This window comes from Pongo abelii, chromosome 10, assembly GCF_028885655.2.
Source record: "Pongo abelii isolate AG06213 chromosome 10, NHGRI_mPonAbe1-v2.0_pri, whole genome shotgun sequence".
In the NCBI taxonomy this organism is placed as follows: domain Eukaryota; kingdom Metazoa; phylum Chordata; class Mammalia; order Primates; family Hominidae; genus Pongo; species Pongo abelii.
Window position 1 is genome coordinate 95,274,885 of NC_071995.2, and position 19,099 is coordinate 95,293,983.

Genomic DNA, 19,099 nt, shown 5'->3' on the forward strand with positions numbered 1-19,099 from the left:
TTAGCCTAGACAGCCACATTCTCTGGGACGGTTTCCCTAACCTCCCCCAACCTGGGCCTGCCAGCAAAGTGCCCTATGCTTTCTCTGCTACACAATTGGTCATGCAGTATTTTGATTGCCTGTCTGGCTATTCATATTCTCCATTAAACAAAACACTAGGCTTCATGACCTCCCTCTTAAGAGATAGTGCAATGTTGTAGTTTGGAGTGTGGGCCCTGGAGTCAGACTGCCTAGGTTCAAATTATGGCTCTTCTGTTTACTAGCCATCTAACCTTGGGTGAGTTGCTGAAACCTCACTGAGCTACTGCTTTGTCCTCTGTCAAATAAGCTTGATAATGGTCCCCACTCAGAGTTGTGGGGATCATATGAGTAACGCATTTAAGTCCTTCAGAGGGTGGCTGGCATGTAGGACACATTTAATAAATCTTAGCTCTTATTATTTTCTTTTTTTGTTTTTATCAAGTACCTAAGCACTTAGAAAATATTTGTTGAATAAATGTCTGCATCCCTGGCTCTGGGGTCACACAGATAAAGTCTAATGTCTCTTCCATACAATGGTTTTTTAAGTAAAAACATGTTAAATAATGATGGGGCCTAATAAAAAGCATAGCATGTAGCTCTTGTCCATCGTGGGTTTGCCGTCTAGTGGAGATGACAAAACAAAACAAAACAAAACAAAACACACAAAGCAAGTAACAACTCTAATGCTTAATAGAAAGAAAATTACTGCCTATTAATATTTGCAAATTTTATTGGGAACAACATAAAATTTCCAGGTGTTTCCCTATTAACAACCTCATCTTAGCAGCATGAAAGTTGTTCTGTAGAGCATTGTGAATTTTAGAAGGAAAGGGTTTTGAGAGATTATTCTTCATTTAAAAAATAAGAAAACATGTTAGAAATGTATCAAAGAAAAAATTTCAAGGGGTTATTACTGTAGTTCATTGAAATATTGGGTATTATATGTCTGTAAAACATTTCTTGGATGCTAAAAACTGTAAAAACTACCAAAGTTCTTGATAGATTTCATTACTGTGAGAGCAGTCTGGTAACTTGGAGGCTTGTTATAAACGCTGTGTATTTTATTGTTCTTCCCCACCCAACTGGTTTTCTTTTAGGACATACAGTGGCCAAGCAAGTATATTACAAGAATAAAAGGAAGGACCCCTCAAAGTGGTTACCTGCTCTTCATCTGTTTGATGTGGCACTGAAGCTCTGTAGAACAACAGCAGTGGAGGAACATGAGGTGGAAGCTGAAATCCTTTTTCAGAAAGGTAAAATGCATCTGGGGCCAGAACTATGATAAAATTTATGGAATTCTTTTTTCTATCAACAACAGGATTCTTGAAAATCTGGTCCCTGACTATAAAAATTACAAACATACAAAGGGCTTAGAGATGATTAACACAACGGTACCTCCACTAAATCCAGTCGTAGGTAAAAGAACGCTGCTTATTTTAAGTTTATGTCTAGGAAGAAAAAAGTACTACTGCTTCATTTCTTTTATAATTGTAATTGATTCTTCTTATACAAAGTTTCAGGTTTGACTGAAAAATGGCAGCCTAGCCTCTTAGCTGTAAATAATATTACTTAAATAATGCTTGGAAGACATTTTTTCTGCATCATTTCATTACTTAGCTAAACATTTTGGTTAATTTTTGTAACTAAGAGATACATACTCCTTGAAATTAAATAGATATAGCACACCTATACTTAAAACTTATATGTAACACCTATTTCCTTAATACATTTATGTAATTTTATTGTGGGCATTTTACCTCTGAGAAAAAGATAAGGATGATTGCTGTCATTTACTGAGTATCTACTAGATGCTAGGTGCTGTATTCAATATGTTCAATATGTATCTCACAGTGCTAATTCTTAAAATAGCTCTGCAAGGTAGGCATGACAAATCCTGCTTGATGATGAGGAAAATTAGGTGCGGTCTGGTTAAGTGACTTTCCAAAAGTCAACAGCCACTAAATGATAGTGCCCAGATGTGAGCTCAATGCTGGCCAGCTCTGTGCCCTTTCCACAGGCTGCATGAAAGCTGTGAATCCTTTCTGTAGTGATTATAGAAGTTTCCTTTCCCATCCTTGTTGCTACCTATGTGCTCTGCTAGTGCCTACATTTTTTTTTTTTTTTTTTTGAGATGTAGTCTTGCTCTGTTACCCAGGCTGGAGTGCAGTGGCATGATCTTGGCTCACAGCAACCTTCGCCTCCTGGGTTCAAGCAATTCTCCTTCCTCAGCCTACTGAGTAACTGGGACCACAGGCGTGCACCACCACACTTGGCTAATTTTTGTATTTTTAGTAGAGATGGGGTTTCACTCTTTTGGCCAGGCTGATCTGGAACTCCTGACCTCAAACTATCCACCTGCCTTGGCCTCCCAAAGTGCTGGGATTGCAGGCATGAGCCACCAGGCCCAGCCTGCTAATGCCTATATTTGAAGGCTGCAGCTCACCATGAGGGCTGGGAGCTGCGAGGGCCAGCGCACTTGCATTATCATAGAGAGTTTTCAGCCATTTGCTGACTTTTTAGGATTTATTTTTTCTCCTTAGGTTTGTGATTTTTCTAAAATTTTAAAAGTGTTTTCAATTTATTTTTAACTGACAAAGCAATTGCATATATTTAGGGGGTATAGTGTGATTTTTTGATACATGTATATATTGTGGCATGATTAAATCAAGCTAATTAGCATATCCATCACTTCACATACTTATCATCTTTTTGTGGTGAAAGCATTTAAAATCTATAATTATTATTAATTATAGTCACCATGTTGTACAATAGGTCTCCAGAACTTATTCCTCCCATTTAACTGAAACTTTGTACCCTTTGACCAATATCTCCCTACTCCCCCACCATCCCTGACTTTTTAAGATTCTTCAGTTAAGTGAGATCATGCAATATTTGTCTTTATGTGCCTGGCTTATTTCACTGGGAATAATGTCCTCCAGGTTCATCCATGATGTCTTCAAATAACAGGATTTCTTTCTATTTTAAGGCTGAATAGTAAGTATTCCATTGCGTATATATATCACATTTTCTTTTTTTTTTTTTTTTTTTGAGACTAAGTCTCACTCTGTCACCCAGGCTGGAGTGCAGTGGTGTGATCTCGGCTCACTGCAACCTCCACCTCCCAGGTTCAAGTGATTCTCCTGCTTCAGCCTCCTGAGTGGCTGGGATTACAGATGCGCACCACCATGCCAGGCTCATTTTTGTATTTTTAGTAGAGATGGAGTTTTGCCATGTTGGGCAGGCTGGTCTTGAACTCCTGACCTTGTGATCTGCCCACCTCGGCCTCTCAGAGTGCTGGGATTACAGGCGTGAGCCACCACAGCCAGCCATATCACATTTTCTTTATCCATGCACCTGTCGAAGGGTACTTTGGTTCCATATCTTGGCTATTGTGAATAATGTGAATAATGCTACAATGAACATGGGAGAGCAGATGTTTTCTATGATATCTGTGAAGAAGACGGGGAAAGAGGAGAATGCATGTCAAAAAAGGGAATGTAAGGAGGAGGGAGAAGCACAAAGTAAGGGAATGGAGAGAAAAGTTAGATGGGAAGACGGGAAAACCAGTTGTGTAGGGCTAGCCAAAGAAGGCTTGCCTCACGTTGCTTCCTGAATGCAGGGGAAGCCTGAAAGTTCTGAAGAAGGAGGCAATGGGTCTTTCCTCATTGGCTTACCTTCTGGAAGAAATAGACAGACATACAAAAGGACAGCACACGAAATGTTCTGAATTTCCAGCATGAAATATTTGTTCTTAAGTTCTAAGTGCTAGAAAAAGGAAAAATCATCTTTGTATCTTTTTTGTCTTTCAGGCAAAATAGAACGTCAGATACTAATGGAAGAGAAATCTCCAAGTTTTCAACTTGAGAGTTTATATGAAGCTATACAACTAAGCCTGAAAAATGATCAAAACTCAGGGTAAAAAGATATTCCATTGTTGTAGCTGTGTGTGTTTGGTTTGAGCGCTGTGTTCTGGTAGTGCATTGACCATTCAAGGCTGGATTGATTGGGATGCCTTCTGAAAGCAGGGCTAGTTCATGGGGTCCATCTCAAGCTTGTTGCTGTTTGTTCTGACCCAAAGCCTCCTTTAAAGTAATGGTAAATGATGGCTGTCCTCACAGTGGCATATTGGCCTGTACCCAGATCTCCTGTCAGTCCCAGGATTGCTGGGGCCTCCTCAGAATGACTGGCTTCTAAACTGGAAGATCCTTCCCTAAATGTGCAATTGTGTCTAGAAGGGGTTCGTGTGGCTATTCACTCTGGTCATCAGGACCAGGACTGGCCAACTTAATTCTGTATGAATATCACCTCAATATTGAGTAAACCATCTTTATTACAATGGCACTGATCCAGGTGCACTGATCCCCAGCTGACAGATTTGATAGTGAATACATAGACCTAACCCATACTGAGTCACTGCTTTCTGCATTGCATAACTCTATGTATTTCTTTCTATTTTATTTAGTGTAGGAGGATAGAGAGGGGCCTACATTTTCAAGGCAAATTCCTCCAGCCCTGACCTTCACTTATTTAGTGTCTTGTGTGCTAGAATATTCCAGAATGGTCTTGATACCAGGCTTTATGGCAGTTGTAGCATGGAGTGTTGCCAGCACAGGACAAGGCAGAATGCTAAGCTCTCTTCAAGAACTTCCAATTTTAGTAGGGAGGAAGATGGTCAAAAGTGCTATGAAAAGAGGGTGTGTGTTTGTGACAGATGCTGGTTTTGCCAGTTTTTACCTTTCATCAGCTCAGAAATTGTTGGCAAATGATACCAATGATTATGCATGGTGAAGCTATTTAATAAGTACAGTGCTATATCATTTTAGATTGATAAGAGACTCCTACCTAGAAATGGCTCTATTGTATTTTCATCTGAAGAAGCCAAAGATAAAAATTTCAGGATCACCATTAACACTTAAGGTAAGAGTCTATTTTATTAGGAATTATGAGTTAATTGCCTTTGAGCTTGCTATTTTGGTAACACTGTGCTATTGAAATAATAAGGCTGATTTTCCTGTGTGGCTTGGAGAAATTAATTCATTGCTTTGTAGTTATACTTGTAACTATGTTACAAACAGATATCTCTTTGGACATTTTATTTAGGGCTTTGGAAATTATCTTTATATATACATGTCTGCCTGTGAAAATGTTATCCATGAATTGTAAGTGTACATAAATATATACTTAATATTAATATATAAATATACAGTTATGTTTCATGGATAACATGTAAATGCAAGGCAATGAATGAGTCATTAGTATTGATCAGGAAAATTCAAGAAATGACATATTGGTTAAACAGATGGACAAGTGAAGTTTTCAATACTGATATGGCCTATAAACAGATTACCTCTTGATAGAATCATTCATTCATTCATCACATATCTATTGAGCATCTACTATGATCCAGGTACTCTTATAGAGGAAGATGTTAAAGTGGTGTCTAAAACAAACTTGGTCCCTGTTCTCATGGAGCTTGCCTTTCAGTAGAGGAAAACAGATAATAAACCAGTAAAGGAAGGAGACCAGAGGAGGAAATGAGGGACAACGAGGGGAAGGACATGTATTAGTTTATTTTCACGCTGCTAAAAAAGACATACCTGAGACTGAGTAATTATAAAGGAAAGAGGTTTAATGGACTCACAGTTCCATGTAGCTGGGGAGGCTTCACAATCATGGTGGAAGGCGAAAGTCACATCTTACATGGCAGCAGACAAAGAATGAGAACCAAGTGAAAGGGGTTTCCCCTTATAAAACCATCAGATCTCCTGAGATTTATTCACTACCATGAGAACAGTATGGGAGAAACTGCCCCATGATTCAGTTATCTCCCACCAAGTCCCTCCCACAACGTGTGGGAATTTTGGGAGCTACAATTCAAGATGAGATTTGGGTGAGGACACAGCCAAACCATATTAGGGGGTGACTTAGGTAGTGAAATTTGGAGCTAGGAATAACTTGTATTGGTGGGATTTTCAATGAATGACCTGAGAAGGGGTGATGTTTGAAGTAGGGTTTAATGGATGAGGAGGGACCCCAGCAAAGAGTTGCAGAGGGGTCGCATCTTCTAGCTAGAGCAGTGCTTCCAAACTAAGGTGTGGAATCACCTCTGAAAATCTTGTGAAATGGCAGAATCTGATTCAGTAAATCAGGGATGGGCTCTGAGATTTGGCATGTCTAACGAGCCTCCCAGGTGATGCTGATGCCACTGGTCTGTGGGCCACACATGAGGACCAAGGGTCTAGACTGAGGGAGATCCCAGAGGCAGGAATAATTTGGGTGGGTTTGAGGTATATGAACCCAGTAATTTTATTTTTTGTTTTTAAAATTTTAGTGGGCTTTTCTGTTTCATCCTTATTGAATAATCATTTGACCCTCCAAGAGATCTTTTCAGAAAATGTTGGCATCAAATCTTTAATTTTTGAGACAGCATAAACATGATTTAAAACCTTTAGGCAAATAGACTGTCAGTCAATTGAATTATTCATATGGCAGCTGCCTTAGGTAAATGGCCCCTCTTTTTTTAATCGAAATAGTTGCAAACTAGAAAAAGTTACTTTGTGTTGTTTGATAAACATGTTTATTTCCAGTAACAGAAAAAAAAAACCCTTGTTTTTATAGCAGGTGGCAATACAAATTAATAGGATGCTAGGATGATAATATGTCAGCTTTCTGGCCCTTACTAGAGAAGTGCTTATAATTAAGAACATAAAGAAGTTAGGATCTGAATGAAAACAGTAGTGTAATTCCTTACAATATGATCACCATTTTCTGTATGTTTTGACATAGTATAAATATTTTAGCAAGCCATAGAATTATTAGAAGCACAGAAAACAGCCAAAACCAATTAAAAAAATTCATGCAGACATATTCAGACTATGGAAATATAATATTTGAAATATGTCCTAATAAAGACAACACATTATAAGCCCTTAAAAGGAAGCACTATTGTTTCACTTTTATGTAGTGTCCATACAGCAGAGTGACCATAGTACCTGTGTGGGTTTGAATCCTAGCTTCACAACTTACTAGCTATGTGACGGAGGTCTTTCTAAGCCTAGTTTCCTCACCTGTGAAATGGAGATGAGGATCCTTACCTCTTAGAGTGGCTCTGAGAATTAAACAAGATAATGGGCTTGTATGTAATAAGTACTTATATAAATGGAACTATTACTTCTCATTATGTAACATCAGCTAAATATCTTTATTCTTCTATTTTGTTAATAGCAGATACTCAATAATTGATGCCTAAGCTGAAATGACTATTTCTTGAACATTCATTTATTTACTCATGAACTGAACACTTACTGAGGGCTTAATGTATGTTAACCACTTTCTTTCCTAAGGAGCACAGAGTCTAGCAAGAGAGATAAATAATTGTATTGCAATGTGACAAGGACTATAATCACAATTTGTCAAGGTGGAGAAGTGGGGCAAAGTAGGGACTAATACTGTTTTGGGGAAATGCTGGAGAAGGCTTCACAGATGAAGTACATTTTGAAGGATAAGTGGAGTTCTCCAAGTAGTTATGTGGGAGAAAACAGTCCACAGAGAGATCAGCATGCATACATTTAAAAAAAACTTGAGGTGTAATTTCCATCCATGAAATTAATGCATTTTAAGACTGCAGTCCACAGATGTTTAGTAAATTTACAGAGTTGTGCAACAATCACCACTATCCAGTTTTAGAACATTTTCATCATCCCAAGAAAGATCCCTTATGCCTACTTGCAGTCAATCCTGTTTCCACCCCTAGTCCCATGAAACCACCAAACTGTTTTCTGTCTCTATAGATTTGCCTTTTCTAGACATTTCATGTAAATAGAATGATAGATTTTATTTTAGTTTTTCTGAGACAGAGTCTTGCTCTGATGCCTAGACTGGAGTGCAGTGGCATGATCTAGGCTCACTGCAACCTCCGCCTCCTGGGTTCAAGCAATTCTCCTGCCTCAGCTTCCCGAGTAGCTCGGACTACAGGCATGCACCGCCATGCCCAGCTAATAGAATGATAGATTTTGTCTTGTTTATGCCTGCTTCTTTCACCTAGTATAATGTTTCATAGGTTCCCCCATGTTGTAGTGTGTAACGGTAGTTTTGTTGTTGTTGTTGCTGAATAATGTTTCATTATATGGATATGCCACGTTTTTTTTCTCTATCCATTCAGTAGTTGATGTTTTCACTTTTTGGCTGTTTTGATAAATGATGTTTTGAACATTCATATACACGTTTTTTTGTGGACATATGTTTTAAATTCTTTTGAGTATATACCTAAGAGTGAAATTGCTGGGTTATATGGCAACTCTATGTTTAGCCTTTTGATGATCTGTCAGATTGTTTTCAAAGGTGGCTCTACCATTTTACATTCTTACCAGCAGTATATGAAGGTTGCAATTTTTCTACATCCTTGCTAACACTTGTTATTATCTGCCTTTTTGGTAGTTCCCATGCTAGTAGGTATGAAGTGGTATCTCACTGTGGTTTTGATTTGCATTTCTCTGGTGGCTAATGATGCTTAGATCTTTTCATGTGCTTATTGGCCATTTGTATATCTTCTTTGGGGAAATGTCTAGTCAGATCTTTTGCCCATTTTTATTGGGTCATTTGTCTTTTTTTATCATTGAGCTTTGAGAGTTTTCTTTTTTAAAAATATATGTATTCTAGATACAAGCCCCCTATCAGATAAATGATTTGCAAATATTTTCTCCTGGTTAGTGGCTTGTCCTTTCATATTGTTAGTAGTGTCTTTGGAGGCACAAAATTTTTAAATTTTAATGAAGTCCAAATTGTCATTTTTTTCTTTTATAGATTGTGTTTTTTTTGGTGGCATATCTAGAACCCTTTGTCTAACTGCAGTTGTTGAATATTTTCTTATATGTTTTCTTCTAGAAGTTGTATAGTTTTAACTTTTACATTTAAGTCTATGATCCATTTTGAGTTAATACTTGCGTAGAGTGTGAGGTAAGATTCTAAATTCTAAATTCATCTTTGTGTCCATGAATATGCAGTTGTCTCAGCACCATTTGTTGCAAAGACTTATCCTTTTCTCGTTGGATTGCTTTGGCACTTTTGTTGAAAATTAATTATAAATGCAAATGTTTATTCCTGGAATTTCAATCCTGTTTCATTGACCTCTAAGTCTACCTTTACTTGAGTGTCCACTGTCTTGGTTCCTGTAGCTTTTAGTAAGTTTTGAAATTGTAAAGTGCATGTTCCAACTATATTCTTCCTTTTCAAAACTGTTTTGGCTACTTTGACTCCTTTACATTTCACTTTCTATTTTAGGATCTGCTTGTCAATTTCTGCAAAAAAAAACTAAGGAGATTTTTGTTGCCATCTTAACAATATTAAGTCCCCTAATTAATGAATATGGACTGTCTCTTCATTTATTCTGACCTTAATTTCTCTCAACAAAGTTTTGTCTTTTTAGTGTATGAGTCTTATACATTTTTGTTGTTTATTTCTATTGTCAAAGGGATTTTTATTTTAATTTTTAGATTGCTTATTGCTAGTATATAAAAATACAGTTCATTTGTGTGTATTCATTGTTTTGCATCCTGTGACCTTGCTAAACAGGTTTAATAATGTTAATTCTGTTTGTGTGTCTGTTTGTGTATTCCTTAGGATTTTCTACATATAGGATCATGTCTTCTGCAAAGAAAGACACTTTACTTCTTCATTTCCAATCTACATGCATTCCACACCCCATGCCTGGGTTTTCTTTCCTGTTTACATAACCTAGAATCTCCTGTGCAATGTCGAACATCTCCCCCATCTGGAAAATGCCCACCATATTCTTTCTCCACTCCAAATTTTTCTACGGTGGGCTCAAGCCCAACTTCCTCAATAAAGGTTTCCTTTCCATTCGAGTTGACTTCTTTTTTCTTTGAATGGCTGGGTCACTAGTTGGTCTTACATTATAGTTATTTAATGTTGTTCTCTATTCTTCATTACATGCCTATTAGTCTTGTTTCCAGAATTTAAGTAGATAAATTACCCATGCTTATGTAGTCAGTAAGCTAGCAATTGTTACTCCAGATTAGTCCCATCACAGCTAATGATTAGGGTTTTTTGTTGTTGTTGTTGTTTTTGTTTTTGTTTTTTTTTTAATCTTGGAATGGGGCTATATTGCTTAGATTTCCCCATAGGCAGATCTTTCCAGGTGTCATCTTCTCCCAGGCTTAATGCTAGAGCTAAGCTAGGCCACATTTACGCCTTATACTTGTTGCTTTGACATCAGCATTGTACACGGCCTTTCTTTTTCTCTGGGAGTCTTCTAGCCAGAAGTAAAATAAAGATACTTTTGTTATTGTTTGTTTTATTCTGCACGTTCATTGAAAATTAAAGAATTGGTCAAAATATGGGCATCAAAGAATTAGCACCCGTGGGGCTAATGGAATAGTTAGCTCCATCCAGATGATTTAAATCCTAAGAAACTACTACTACTTATTTTAGTTGTCTTTAAAAATGTACAACAGATACTGGCTACTGGTGGAGTTTTGTTCTGTTCACTTCTGTAGCATTGACTTTCTATGTTTAAAAACTGAATATATATTTTTAAAATATATATTCATTCTTTATTAAAGAAACCCCCATGGTAAAAAAAATCCTCAATCATTGTTTGTTTTGCTATTCTATGGAACTTTATGATAATACTATCTCTTTAATATTTTTCTTAGCAGGAAATATGATAGCAAATACTGCCAAAAATCTTTAAGCAATGTCCTAATTTCTGATGCTGTTACACAATATATTCAATTTATAGGTTTTCTATTATAATGGCACTTAATTTTACTTAAGATGCGATTTTTGGATGGGCATAGTGACTCACGCCTGTAATCCCAGCACTTTGGAAGGTTGAGGTGGGCCGATCACCTGAGCTCAGGAGTTCAAGACCAGCCTGGGCAACATGGTGACACCTTGTTTCTACAGAAAATACAAAAACTAGCTGGGTGTGGTGGTGCATGCCTGTAGTCCCAGCTAGTTGGGAGTCTGAGGCAGGAGAATTGTTTGAACCTGGGAGGCAGAGGTTGCAGTGAGCTGAGATTGTGTCATTGCACTCCAGCCTGTGTGACAGAGCAAGACTATGTCTCAAAAATGTATATATATAATTTTTATTAACTTATTACACAAATAATGCAAGTTCATTATAGAAAATTAGAGAAAATGATAAGAATAATTTAACTAACTTAAAACTTGGGATAACCGCTGTTAATAATTTTCTCTGCTTTTATGTACAGGAAATGTATGTGTGTGCATATTTTTTGAAAAGAAGGATTGGACTTTTCATACAATTTTGTAACCTACACTTTTCTTTCCTCAATGTATTTCGAATATCTTTTCATGTCAATAGATACATTATTATCCTTAGTGACTACATAGCATTTCACTAAAATGTCATCTTCAGAAGATGAGAAGCGTTATCACAAAACTTTATATCATAACACATTTGCCATATTTTTAGCCTCCTCTCAGAAGAAGTAGTTCTGTTAGAGAAACATCAGCAAATAAATTTGAAATGTACAGTTCATTAGCCTGGATTGCAATAAGAGCTGCTGCACAGGTTGGTGTGATTTTTGTTTAATCTTTCTTTTTACTGTCATATCTGTATTCTCTGCCTTTGAAGAACACAATATACCTGTAAAAGAGAAAGGAGTTGGGCGTGATACCTCACGCCTGTTATCCCTGCAGTTTGGGAGGCTGAGGCAGGAGGATCACTTGAATCCAGGAGGTCGAGACCAGCCTGGACAACATAGCGAGAGCCCATCTCTACAAAAAATTTAAAAATTAGCTGGGCATGGTGGCATGCCTATAGTCTCAGCTACACAGAAGGCTGAGGCAAAAGGATTGCTTGACTCTGGGAGGTCGAGGCTGCAGTGAGCTGAGATCCCACCACTGCACTCCAGGCTGGGCAACAGAGTGAGATCCTGTCTCAAAAGAAAAAAAGAAAAAAAATTACGTTATTTGGGATTTGTGCCAATTATGTTTCTTTGGAAAGATTAGAAATACTAGTTATGTTTAGTGTTTTCAATCTCTCTATTAGCCAGACTTAATTCTCTTTGTTTCACCTTTTCTCAGTGAAACTATTGGCAGATATACATGTGTACATATTTGACATTTTGGCAACTATCTGTCATAGCTAGGTAAGGTAGCTTATTTAAAGTGACTTATGCATTAATTAAATTGTCAACCCTAAATTATTTGTTTGACTATGATATATTCTACATGTCAGGGATCACATGTTATTTTTTTAGGTTGTCTTTATTTTTTCCTCCAATGTATATGGAATATTATTTTATGAATTAACTTTTTTTCACATTATTTACCTAATTGATAATCTATGAATTAGAAAGCTTACATTTATAATTCTAATTTATGCATTAATTGTAGGTCAGTGAAGCTGTGCTGGCAATTAACTTACTTATTGGAAAGAAGAATACTAGAATGCATAAAGTTAACCAAGTGGCATTACCAAATATCCCAGAATTTGCTGCTCTGGATCTTTTGTCTTCGTATACAGATTATTTGCTTGGTATGTTTCGATGTCTACATATTATGCAAAAAAACTGATATGTGTAATATAGAATCAAGTTTCAAAGATTTAATTGTAATTTGTTGGCTTTTAGCTTAGATGGGATAGTGTTTGGGGGCACTTCCAGGGGATCATAGGGGTCCTAGGGCCAAAATAGAGGGTGCTTAGCTCACTGCACATGTGTGCCTGTTATTCTGTCAGCTGCTGCATTTCAGATGCATGTTCTTTTAAAAAAATGATATTTTGTATCTGTTTCTTTTCCAGTTCACACATATCAAGTGGGACGTTTTGGGAATGTTTGCCTCTCTGATCCTTTCATCCAAAATCTACATGCACTCTCCCACTCTGATATGCCTCCCTCTTCTTTTCCTTAGTTATTTTATATTTGTATGTATGTTTGATTGTGTGTTTAAGCTCTTTCTCTCATTAAATTATCATCAACTACCTGAGGGCAGGGTCTTCATATATTCAATTTTCATCTACAGCAAATTGCACAGTGCTTGCACATAGCAGACATTCAATATCAACATTTGTTAAATGAATTAATGAAAGAAATTAGCAAAATTTAAACTGGACTGCAATACTGTTTATGTTTTTGCTTAGTTACCCCTTTGATAGTAAACTATAATATAAACCTCTATATCAGATAACTGGTAACAGGCATTTAACATTCATTTATGTGTTTTTCCATTATTTCACTCAAAAAATATTTATTGAGTGCTTCTTGTGTGCTAAGCACTTGGATAGGTGCTAAGAAGCAAGACACTAGTCTTACTTCCAGACTGACATTTCACTAACATCCACCTCTAATTTTGCTTGGTGCTAGGTCAGCATTGAGCCAAAGGAGAAGAGTTTTAACCTTCTCCTTTGGGAGTGACCTTCCTAATACTTCTGGAATCACATCTGTAGACAGCGTCTTACTCTGCTGCATTGTTGGGTCAGCCTTAGTTAAAGTGTTAATGTCTAACGTCCCCCTCTTTGGCTCTTTTCTGAAGCATAGGTGTCCCAAATTATTTTGCAAACTATTTTATAGATTTTTTTTATGCTGAGGCTTTGTTTTCTTATTTTTATTTCCTTCGTGCCTGGGAGAATTTTACTTTATTGGCTTTCTGAGCCACAGCCTGAAGGTCAGACTGGGTGCTTGCTCTTCTTTAAGGTTCCCATTGGTGGGTTCTCTGGGGACAAAGCCATTGACCCTACACAGGGCAGTTTGGCAGCCCAGCAGCCAGGAGGAGCTGGTCACCACTTCTTTGCTTAACACTGTTTGGCAGCTCAATTCTCCCTGGTTCAGAATGCCAGGAAAGCATCCCTCTTAGAAGCACACATTATTGTACAGTATTAATAATCAAGAGATTACTTGACATCCTAGCTCTCCCAAACCATTTCATTTCTGTCAGCCTCATTAGAGACTAATCTACTCTAGAATCTGAGGCTAATTGCTCAGTCTCTTGTCCGTAGACTGAGAGATTAGTCAAAATCTAAGACAATGATTCAAACTTCCAATATGGCTATTTCTTCTTCATACTGCCTCCTTATTACTTCTGAATGACGTGTCTACTTTATCCTAGTCATTTCCTTGTGTTCTCCCAGTTTTTAGGGCAGGGATGACCAATAAGTTTCATCCAAGATGGACCCTAAAAATCAGTGGCCTACAACAACAGGAACTCATTCTTCCATTCAGCTCATGTGTTCTGCTTCAGGCTGTAGGTTGGGTTCAGGTGCACTCTTACGTACATTTGTTGTGAGTGAGGCCCAAGCAAAAGAGACAGTGGTTAGCTGGGGCATGATCTTCTCATGGTAGATACCAGAGCAAAAGAGCCACAAACCAAATCACACAAGTGCATTTAAGGCCTCTCTTCACATCCCATCCCATTGGCCACAGCAAGTCATAGGGCCAAGTCCAATATCAGTGAGCTAGGGAAATATACACTGCTTGTACAGGAAGGGAGAGAGGCATGGATGTTTGCTAAATGATAATCCAAACTGTCGCATATGACAAATTCAATGGCCAGTGGCTACCTGAGAAGAACCTCTGTATGGTTCAGAGGAAAGAACCATAGAAAAGACACGAAAAAGGTGCTGTGATTAATTAATGATGTCAGCCAAGGGCACACACAGTGGAAAATGGCATCCTCTAGACAAAACCATGTTTGTTGATCCAGTTGAGTAGGTAGTCTTCATCTCAGTTTAATACTAGAACCTAAGCTTTCTTGTTCCGTGTCAGTGGCTTTCATAGCATATTACATTTTTTCAGTTTCCATTTTATACCATTAGCCCTTCTTTACTATTTTAACTATGAAATTACCAAATTTTAAAATCCAATCTGTTTTGCATTTTGCCTAGCCTTGAGAATAATAATTTTGCCTTCCAGTCCTTTCCTGGCAGGCTGATAATTAATTCATGTTGATGACTTCCCTCACTTCAGTGTTTGGGTTAGAAGGAGGTTCTGAATTCCCACTTGGTTGCCACTAATACCCAGATGGCAGTGAGGTTCATATTATAATGGCTTTTGCTAAAGGGCAAAATTCCTTAACAACAACAAATAAAACTTGTTTGATTTTCCTTGCATTAGCATAAATTAGCATCCAGCAAAAAACCTCCTCAGTAATCTTAGCTTTAAACAATACTAGCATTGATCTACACATGAGGTGATGAGCAACATTTGCTGTTATTGTATGCGGAGTACTGTACCAGATATTTACATTCAGAGAGAAGGAAGAGTCAGAGAACACATCAAGGAAGCAGATCTTACCTTCCATGAGCTTCTAGTCATGGGCAATCAGAACAGGCATATACCCTGAAATGACAGACATTCATTTTTTGGCCAGGCACAGAGGCTCATGCCTGTAATCCCAGCACTTTGGGAGGCTAAGGTGGGTGGATTATTTGAGGTCAGGAGTTTGAGACCACCCTGGGCAACATGGTGAAACCCCGTCTCTACTAAAAATACAAAAATTAGCTGGGTATGCTGGTGCACACCTGTAGTCCCAACTACTCAGGAGGGTGAGACAGGAGAATCGCTTGAACCCAGAAGGTGGAGGTTGCAGTGAGCTGAGATCGCACCATTGCACTCTAGCCTCAGTGACAAAGTGAGACTCTGTCTCAAAAAATAAAATACAAAAAACAAAATTCATCTTTTAAGAAGAGCATAATAGGCTGGGTGCGGTGGGTTACAGCTATAATCCCGGCACTTTGGAAGGCCAAGACGGGTGGATCACTTGAGGCCAGGAGTTCAAGACCAGCCTGGCCAACATGGCAAAACCCGATCTCTACTAAAAATACAAAAATTAGCTGGGTATGGTGGTGGGCGCCTATAATCCCAGCTACTAGGGAGGCTGAGGCAGGGTAATAGATTGAACCTGGGAGGCAGAGGTTGCAGTGAGCCGAGATCACGCCACTGCACTCAGCCTGGGTGACAGAGTGAGACTCTATCTCAAAAAATAAAACAAAACAAAACAAAACAAAAATGAAAACAAAACAAAAAAAGAAGCAGAGCATAATAATGAAGGCAGATTAAAGTGCCACAAGCTAAATCCATCTATGCCTTCTGAGGGGAGCTGGACACAGGCAGGACGGCATATGAGTTAATTAAGAGCATTGTTCTCTGGGAGAGGTATATTATGCGGCAGGTGTAAATTGACTCGGGAAGCAAATTTTATCAACAGAGCAACTGATGACAGGAGCATGATGACAGAATGGACTAGTCATGTGTGGAGAGTGGACTATAGATCATCCTGCCAGGACCAGAGAGCAATTGTATGACATCTATAGCACAGTAAGAGAGTTAAGTGATGCACCTAGTACAATTACTGAGGTATTCTCTGTAGGAACAGACACCTTGAGATGATGGCACTGGCAATGTGGGGCCATGTTTAAATTCAATGCAAAGAAACCTTTATTTCATGCTACCTACTTTGGGTCCAGTTATATTCAAGTATATACTCTATCATTTTGTCTTGATTTTCTTGTGGCCTTGATAAAAATTTCAGCTGGGATTAAAATTATTAAATTCTGTATTTAAATTTTGAATTCAAAGTAACATTTAGGATTACTGGTCCCAGATGCAGCCTCTTACTACTACATAAACAATATATACAGAAAACTATAAATGCCTGTCTTGCTAAAAGTAATGTCAGTGAATGTTAGGTCCAGGGTCAGGTTCCAGCCCATGCTGAGGTCGGAGGGGTGTGGGTGGATGGGGAGCAGGGAGCTGAAAGAACGTTCGGGGGGCTGTAGGTATGTGAAATACAGCTTTATTCAGTAGCTCTCTCATCAGCAGCTCTCTTATACAGACTGCTCTGTCTCGGCTCCTTGCTCTGGCCACTGCCACACACAGCTGCGCAGCCAGCTTTCCCTTCAGGGTGAGCAGCTTAACTCTTTCTTTCTCTGGGCATGAGTGCACCTATACAGTGTCAGCATGGCAATTATACCTTTTATAGACAGTAGTGGCTCAGAGCCAAACGATGAGCCTTCCCATGGCTACATGGCTGTGATAACAAGTAGAGTTATACGCCTGCGCTCTAAACTCACTGAGTCCCACAGAATGTAAACATCCTACTTCGGCCTATCCTTGACCAAAGCATATCCATTACCTTACAGTGAACCTATTGTCAGAATACAAAAAGAGATTTATGGAGCAGAGCCGAGAATCACAACTGGGCTTTAATGTATGTTTTGCCTCTTGAAACAGAGCAAACCTTCCAGCCTGAAAAGAAATCTGATTTTTCCCTCCCATACCACCTTGCACCTGGTGCAGAGATACAGGGTCAATAACAACTAATTAAAAAGTGAGATGCAATTCCTCTACTATTATCTTCTGTTTTCCTATTCCTCTAACACACAATTCCCCATAGTGGGGGAACTGGATTGGTATATTACTACTCAAATCCGAAATAATTATACTACACCTATAGGTGGGAATGGAGAAAAATCATCTGTGGTAGTGAAGGTGTGGTGTGTGTGTGTGTGTGTGTGTGTGTGAATTTGTGTGTGTTGCATCGAGTATTAGAGATGAGACAATTGGGTCATGACAAGGACCAGCCTCAGTGAAGCAGACTTGTCCTGGTCCAATGCCTGCAAGAGTCCAGAAACTCTACTCAGAGATTCATACACTGATCACTTAAATCTGAGAAGGGACAGTACCATGGCTAAGAGGAGAGCACACACCCTATCAATTGTCAGGTACTAGGCAGGAGGAGACCCTGTTTATTCTAGACAGAGTCAACAATGTAAAATAAGAAACAACAGATGGTTCATGTGAGAGAAAACATTCTTAAAAGAGCACAGTGGAATGCTGTCCTGGAGACTGAGAGGAAGCTTTACCCTTCAGTGAACTGGAGGAGACTCAACAAGATTGTTTGCTACCCTTAGCAGGGCCCAGGCCATCAAGATTCACACAACAGCAGAAAGCGATGACTCAGGAAGTGCCAGATAATAATGGGATGAGTGGCACCTGATGCTGTGTGCCAGCGCTATCTTACTTGATTTCATTTATGTTTCAGGAAAATCCTGTGGGAGTGTCATTATGCACATTTATAAATGAGGCAAGGTGCTCATTCAGAGAGGTTATGTAACTTGCGTACTATTCCACTACTAATTCAAATCCTGATCTATCCAATTCTAAAGGCTGTGCTGTTAAGCTTTATGTTGGGTGTGATAAGAAAGTATTGCCAGGAACTTAAAATGCAGAACTGATGCTTCTAATCAGCCTGCTGGACTGCTTGGATGGAGTTGACATGAGCGATGCCTCTGCCCTTCCCAATCCAAACACATAACAGTGGTGGGTAAATAGTACAAAAATTGTTTTAATTTGTAGCTGAGCTTGAAACCAGGAAAGGAAAATTCCAAATTGCCAAAGCAAATTGGGGATTTGTAGCAGGGCCTGAACCTGAGGACTTCACTGGAGAGGGATTAGAATTAGGCCTTAACAGATGGAACTGGGACTTCAGTACCAGACTCATGGAGCAGTCTGGAAAGAGGGCCCTGCAGGTAGGGAAAGTCAGAAACCAGCTAACTGTATAAATGGGGATTCAGAGTGGGCTTGTCCACACACTGGGGACTAGAAATACACTGTCCACTGGCTTGAGTAGATTCAGGGAAACAGGACAAATGCCCACATTAAAACCCACTTTAGGCCCGGGCGCGGTGGCTCACGCCTGTAATCCCAGCACTTTGGGAGGCCCAGGTGGGCGGATCACGAGGTCAGGAGATCGAGACCATCCTGGCTAATATGGTGAAACCCCGTCTCTACTAAAAATATAAAAAATCAGCCGGGTGTGATGGCGGGCGCCTGTAGTCCCAGGTGCTCGGGAGGCTGAGGCAGGAGAATGGCGTGAACCCGGGAGGCGGAGCTTGCAGTGAGCTGAGATAGCGCCACTGCACTCTGGCCTGGGCAAAAAAGCGAGACTCCGTCTCAAAAAAAGAAAAAAAAAAAAAGCACACACACAAAAAACCCCACTTTAGGTTGTAAGGTTGTAATTCACACCACCTAAATGATACACGGAAATTGGCATTTTAAATACTGGCCCAGAACCAGTGAAACCCAGGGAGCCC

At 39.0% G+C, this 19,099-nt stretch overlaps 1 protein-coding gene across 3 annotated transcripts in view; it reads left to right on the top strand.

Annotated features, from left to right (window-relative positions):
* The window catches only part of CFAP54 (cilia and flagella associated protein 54), a 386,240-nt gene that overhangs the window by 261,111 nt on the left and 106,030 nt on the right, over positions 1 to 19,099 (top strand). For all 3 annotated transcript variants that reach the window (XM_054527528.1, XM_063712226.1, XM_063712225.1), the window contains 5 exons: positions 1,119 to 1,274; positions 3,831 to 3,936; positions 4,845 to 4,938; positions 11,480 to 11,578; positions 12,406 to 12,547. In XM_054527528.1, the coding sequence (XP_054383503.1) occupies positions 1,119 to 1,274; positions 3,831 to 3,936; positions 4,845 to 4,938; positions 11,480 to 11,578; positions 12,406 to 12,547 (597 nt within the window). The remainder of the gene's footprint in view (positions 1 to 1,118; positions 1,275 to 3,830; positions 3,937 to 4,844; positions 4,939 to 11,479; positions 11,579 to 12,405; positions 12,548 to 19,099) is intronic.